We start from the raw sequence: 5,993 nt of genomic DNA, 5'->3' as shown, positions 1-5,993 counted from the left end.
CCTTCTCCCTCCTGGGCGCGGGATGGCACGTCTCGTGCACACGGCCTCCCTCCTGGGTGTGGGATGGCATGTCTCGTGCACATGGCCTTCTCCCTCCTGGAGTGGGTGTTCGCATCCCCTTTTTATGATACGGACCCCGGTCTCATCGGATGGGGGCCCACCCATTTTCCCGTGTAACCTTAGTCACCTCTTTAACAGCTGAGTTTCAAAAGCTGCCACATTCGGAGCCCCCTATCGGGGGCTAGGGCTCCAAGACAGCTTCTTTTGGGGTCAAAATTCAGCCGTAACAGGAGGGCCCGATGAGCAGCACCTCAAGGCTGTGGGAAGGACCCCCCAGGGCCGGGGCAGCACAGGCGTCTGCATCATGGCAGCCTGTTTACTCACCAGTTTGTTTCTGGAGGGAAACCCCTCAAGATGCAGAGAGGCTGCAGCCACCGGGGTCCCCAGAAGGCCTTGGGCAGTGGGGGCCTGTTTATCTGGGAACTGGGGTGGGTAGTGAGGAGGCACCCTGCGGAGCCTCGGGCTGGTGGGGAACAACGGCTGGTGAGGGCAAGGGGAGGGCGCTCAGGAGGAAGCTGGCACGTGGCACGTTTGCCTGGTAGCCAGTCCACGCGGCCCCAGCCACGTGGCTCCTGTTTGCCACAGGCAGCAATGGCAGCAGACCGAGGCCGACCCAGCACTGGCCAGAGCTCAGCAGCTGGGGCGTCTCCCCTGCTGGGGGCTGACGCAGCCCGGGAGGCCGTCTCTGCCTGATTCCCGCACCTCCCAAGGTCGGCACCAAGAGCAGCTCCTTTCTCATGCCAGAGGGTCCAGAAAGTTTTCAGGGCATGAATTTAAGGAAGAATAATGTCAGGCTCCAGAATCAACATGCACACCCCCCTGCGGAGCCCGTCAGGGCCGCTCAGCTGCAAATGGCAGAGGACAAGGCTGACACGGCGAGCGGGGGCGGGGCGGGGCGGGTCAGGGTGAGCCAGGTCCCCGGCCTCTGACTCGGCCTCTGCGTCTCGGCCCCACTCTCCCCTGTGTGGACCCGTCCTGGTGGGCCCTGAAGCCGCACAGCTGAGGCGCCAGCTTCTCCCAACAGCCGTAAAAGCGCAGGAGTCGGGTCCCTGTGACCAGGCCGTGCACAGCCCCCACCTTCCCACGGCGGAGCTGTGCCTGGGAGGCGCAGTGCCTGAGTGTGGGTCTGGCCAGATGCCGCCTGGATTTGGGAGACTCTTGAGACAACGCAGACAGAGCTTTCAGCCACCCCCATGGGGCGTGTGCTGGACGTGCCGTCCCCACGGAGAGATGTGCTCTTGCTAACCAGACATTCTTCTCTCAGGACTCACCGGCCCCTCGGATACCACTTGGCCACGCCTGCTGCGTGGTTGAAGCCTGGAGGTCCCCACACGGAGGCACAGAGATGCCCCTGCACCCGCTGGGGGACAAGCCCTTTGTCCGGGGACCGCCACTCACCTTCCCCAGCCCCACTTCAGCCATGGAAAACGGGTTTGACCACACCCCACCCGGCAGGAGGGCATCCCTGGCTACGACCCTGAGCCCCGGCTCTCTGCACGCTGCTGCCCATAGCCCCCTGGACACCAGCAGCCAGTCCCTCTGCCAGCCCCGGGCCGAGAAGCGCGGCGCCTGTGGGGCCCACGAGGCACGGTATGTCTCGGCCAGGCAGAGCGCGGTGTGCGGCTGGTGGGCCTTCACGCCGCGGTGCCTGCAGGTCCTCAACACGTCCAAGGGCATCCTATTCTTCCTTTGCGCGGCCGCCTTCCTGCAGGGCATGACCGTGAACGGCGTCATCAACACGGTCATCACCTCCCTGGAGCGCCGCTACGACCTGCACAGCTACCAGAGCGGGCTCATCGCCAGCTCCTATGACATCGCGGCCTGCCTCTGCCTCACCTTCGTCAGCTACTTCGGGGGCTCCGGGCACAAGCCGCGCTGGCTGGGCTGGGGCGTGCTGGTCATGGGCGTGGGCTCGCTGGTCTTCGCGCTGCCGCACTTCACGGCGGGCCACTACGAGGTGGCGGCAGATGCGGGAGTCAGGACATGCCCCGCCGACCCCGGCGTGGTATGTGCCGACAGCGCCTCGGGTCTGTCCCGCTACCAGCTGGTCTTCATGCTGGGCCAGTTCCTACACGGCGTGGGCGCCACACCCCTCTACACGCTGGGCGTCACCTACCTGGATGAGAACGTCAAGTCCAGCTACTCGCCTGTCTACATTGGTGAGTGGGGTGCAGGGGACCCCGGGCGGGGCAGCCAAGGGCAGTGCTGCAGGAGTGAGGATGAGCGGCCGGAGCCAGCGCTGCCCCTGCCTTCCAGTGGCCCTTGTCTGCATGGTGGGGGCTGCCACGAGAGGTGGTGGGGGAGGGGTCCATCCAGCCTGAGGCCCAAAGCTGATGCAGGGGACCCCAGCGTTCTTATGCAGACCCTGCTCAGGGCTCCAGGCCGCTGTGCCCGAGAGCCTCAGTTGGACCCCTGCTCGGCGTCCAGCCCCCCTTGCTAGGACCAAGGGTCACAGGGTCACCAGGTGCCGGGTAGTGCCCGGTCCACTGCGGCTGCCGTCATGCTCAGGATGGGAGCCTGGCACCTGACTAGGAAGGAGGGGCTTTCCTGTGGGATAAGAGCCCGAGACCACACCCACGTCTCCCTGAAAGCATCACGTGGGCTCCAGCAGCCACACAGGGGTGCGGAAAAGAAGGAGCAAACCCGGAGAGTCAGACTTTCAGGGAAAATCACACGAAGCAGTTCAGGCCGCTTCACAGCTGCCCAAGAGTTAATGTCTGTGCCACACTCTGCGAGGCAGCGGCCCTGGGCCCTCACGGGGGTCTAGCTCCTGTTTGTTGAGACACAGGGAAGCCCCGGGGCCTATCCCACGTGGCTAAGTAGACCCTGTGCATGGCCCGCTTCTCCGCGTCCCCCTGCCTGGCTTGGCTCTCCTGGGAAGGCCCTCGTAGGGACGTCACAGGGAGCAGCTGGCCGCAGCGACCTCAGCCTCCTCCTGTCCTTAAGCTCCACGCCCCAGTCACTGGCAGTGGCCATCCCAAGAGCCAGGGCAGGTGCTGGGGTCTCACTCCAGCGAGGGGACGTCCACCACGCCGGACCTTCCACGCAGCTGGGCCAAGGGGCTGAGGCCTCTCTGGGCCCGTTCCCCACCCTGGGCCCCTCATTCCTGCCAGGGTCAGCCCGTGCGGCTCCTTAGTCGCCAGATGGGGCTTCCCGAGCGTTTGCCCTTTCGTGAGGGCAAGACCACAGTGCACTTGACTTCGAGGGCATTTTTAAAAGCTGACACTGACTCATGTCAGGCCGAATGGCAGCTGCACGGACCCCCCTAACTTAAAAGAGGCCCCGAGGGGAGTGGGGTAGACGGGGGACGGTGGGGGGCGGGGAGACGGGGGACGGTGCGGGAGATGAGGGACGGGGTGGGGGAGGAGACAAGGGATGGTGGAGGAGACACAGGTGGGACGCTGGGAGACAGGAGCAGTGGGCTTAGGGCTCCTCTCAGGCGCGGGGCCCCGAGTGACCCTCCGCAGCCCCTGGGTGGTGCCCGGGTGGCCCTGACGCTCCGCCTGTCTCACAGCCATCTTCTACACGGCGGCCATCCTGGGCCCCGCAGCTGGCTACCTGATCGGGGGCGCCCTGCTGAACATCTACACGGACGTGGGCCGACGGTGAGTGGCCACCACCCCCCTGCCTGCCGCGGGGCTGCACCCACAGGAGCCCACTGAGCTGTCTGCACAGCGAGAGACCTGCGTGTCTCTGGAAGGGGTTTTGAGCCCGCACGCTGAGCCAGGCCTGGCGAGGAGCAGGTGCTGGGTCCTCCGGGCGGGAGGGAGTCAGGGCCCACCTTGGTTTTGGAGGACTCGGCGGATCTGTGGGGGGCCTTGGGAGTCTGCCCCAGGGCAGGGGACAGGGAAGACGGAGGGTACCTGAGGCCCAGGCACTTCCAAAGCTCAGCTATCCCTGGCCACTGTTTCCCTGATGGAACTGAGATTCCTTTGTTTCCTTTCCTTCGTTTGTATCTTGTGTGTGGCCCCAGTTTCTGTAAATGCAAACAGGAGAAAGCAAGGGGGCATCAGGGAAAGGGCAGAGAGAGACAGAGACGGATGGAGGGAAAGAGACGGAGAGACAGAGACAGACGGAGAGAAAGAGACGGAGAGACAGAGACAGAATGAGAGACAGATAGAGAGAGACAGAGACGGGCTCATGTCCTGCATCTGGATTCTTCTCTGGGTCTCTGCCCCATCTGGCTGCCGGTTCTGGGCCTCCTTTGCACAGCGGAGGGAGGCGGACGGGGTCTGGCCCTGGAGGCGCCACAGCATTTCCACGCCAGAGCAAGCCGGTGCCGCCCGGCTGCAGCTTCGCGGGATGTTGGCGCTCCCCACGCCCTCCGTCTGTCTCTGCGGCTTTGCTCCCGGCCTTTGCTGGCCTTTTGCCCTCCCGCCTCCTTCTCGCTGCAAAGATGCGTCCCTGGAGGCCCAGAGCTGGGATGGGCTTTTGCCACTCACCGTGGCCGGCCCAGCCCATGCTTCTTCTCCACCCACCTTCTCATTTGAAAGCACACTTACGTGCACATCGCCGCATGCCCGACAGTGCCTTTGAGGGGAGTTGTTGGTGAGCTCCAGCTGAGCCCCCCGGTGTCCCCAGGAACGCCACCTGTCACCCCCTGCACCGTGGGAGGGATGCCTTGGCCTGCTGTTGCCTGGAGAGCCTGACCCTCCTAACGTCCAGCGCCACTGTGGTCTCAGTCAGGACCAGGCCATGGGTGGCACCTCCAGACCTGGAGCGTGGGCCAAGGCAGGGACCCGTCTGTCCTAGGGGACAGCCAAGCCAAGGTGGTACTTGCTTTGGTTTGCAAGGAAGGGACAGGACCTGTGGCCAGCAGCCCCGGGGTCCGATGTTGACCAGCGTGTAGGCAGACCCTGGAGGTCTGCCCAGAGGAGGGGTCAGGGGCCCCCAGTGTGTGTGCCACGGAGGGCATGGGTGGACCAAGTGCTGACCCAGGTTTGCCACTGCCTCTTCCACAGGACGGAGCTGACCACCAACAGTCCACTGTGGGTGGGCGCCTGGTGGGTTGGCTTCCTGGGCTCCGGGGCCGCCGCCTTCCTGATCGCCGTGCCCATCCTCGGCTACCCGAGGCAGCTGCCAGGTGAGTCTCCCTCCCCAGCCCAGCCTTGGCGTCGGGAAGACCGTCCCTCCCGTTTCCTGCGCTGTCTTTTCCCACTGTGATCAAATCTGTAGCACACATGCCTCATTCTCAGCCTTTGATCTTCATCTTCCCATCTGGGCAGAAAGACCCCTCCTGGCTGTGGCACAGGTTTTGTGTCCATCCTGTCCCCCTCAGGAACAGGCTTGTCCCGGTCAGGGCAGAGCGTCCGTCCCGCCTTCCCGCAGGCACCGCTTGGCCCCCCCAGCCCTCTCACACCTCCGACCCGTTCTCACACGGTTTCTGCTCCAGCGCCCCCACACCGGGGCTGCGAGGGCTGCAGGGATGTCAGACGATGACATTCTCAGAGTAGGGAAGGCGGGGGAGTGGACAGAGCCTCCCCAGAGAGGCCCCCGGGAGCCCCCAACCCCAGCTGGCTCTGCCTTCCAGGCTCCCAGCGCTACGTGGTCGTGAGAGCGGCGGAAGTGCAGCAGCTGAAGGACGGCAGCCGCGGGGCAGCCAGCAGCCCGGGCTTCGGGACCACCCTCAGAGACCTGCCTCTGTAAGCACCCAGGCGGGGCGTCCCTCATGTCCTAAACACTTGGAGGGCCCCAAACGGGGGAGTCGGTGAGACCCTTCCGGATTGTGTGATGCAGATGCAGCCCCTGACCTCTGTCTCGACCCACCAACCCCTGATACCTGGGCCGAGAGATTAAGGAGCAGGAAATAGAACCTCCCAGGCCAGGGAACGCAGACCCCCATGAGTCCCACAGAGCCGTGGCTGAGTCCCACAGAGACATGGGTGAGTCCCACAGAGCCGTGGCTGAGTCCCACAGAGACATGGATGAGTCCC

General features: G+C 64.7%; 1 protein-coding gene across 1 annotated transcript in view; it reads left to right on the top strand.

Annotated features, from left to right (window-relative positions):
* The first annotated feature begins 104 nt into the window (after positions 1-104).
* Positions 105-5,993, top strand: part of SLCO4A1 (solute carrier organic anion transporter family member 4A1) — an 18,563-nt gene continuing 12,674 nt past the window's right edge. Inside the window, exons 1-4 of the mRNA XM_032257094.1 lie at positions 105-2,219; positions 3,575-3,665; positions 5,022-5,143; positions 5,591-5,702. Of these exons, the coding sequence (XP_032112985.1) occupies positions 1,406-2,219; positions 3,575-3,665; positions 5,022-5,143; positions 5,591-5,702 (1,139 nt within the window). The 5' untranslated portion in view covers positions 105-1,405. The remainder of the gene's footprint in view (positions 2,220-3,574; positions 3,666-5,021; positions 5,144-5,590; positions 5,703-5,993) is intronic.

This window comes from Sapajus apella, unplaced genomic scaffold, assembly GCF_009761245.1.
Source record: "Sapajus apella isolate SASKATOON/1434 unplaced genomic scaffold, GSC_monkey_1.0 scaffold96, whole genome shotgun sequence".
Lineage (NCBI taxonomy): Eukaryota > Metazoa > Chordata > Mammalia > Primates > Cebidae > Sapajus > Sapajus apella.
The sequence above is the reverse complement of the archived record's forward strand: the minus strand, read 5'-3'. Positions and strand labels throughout refer to the sequence as shown.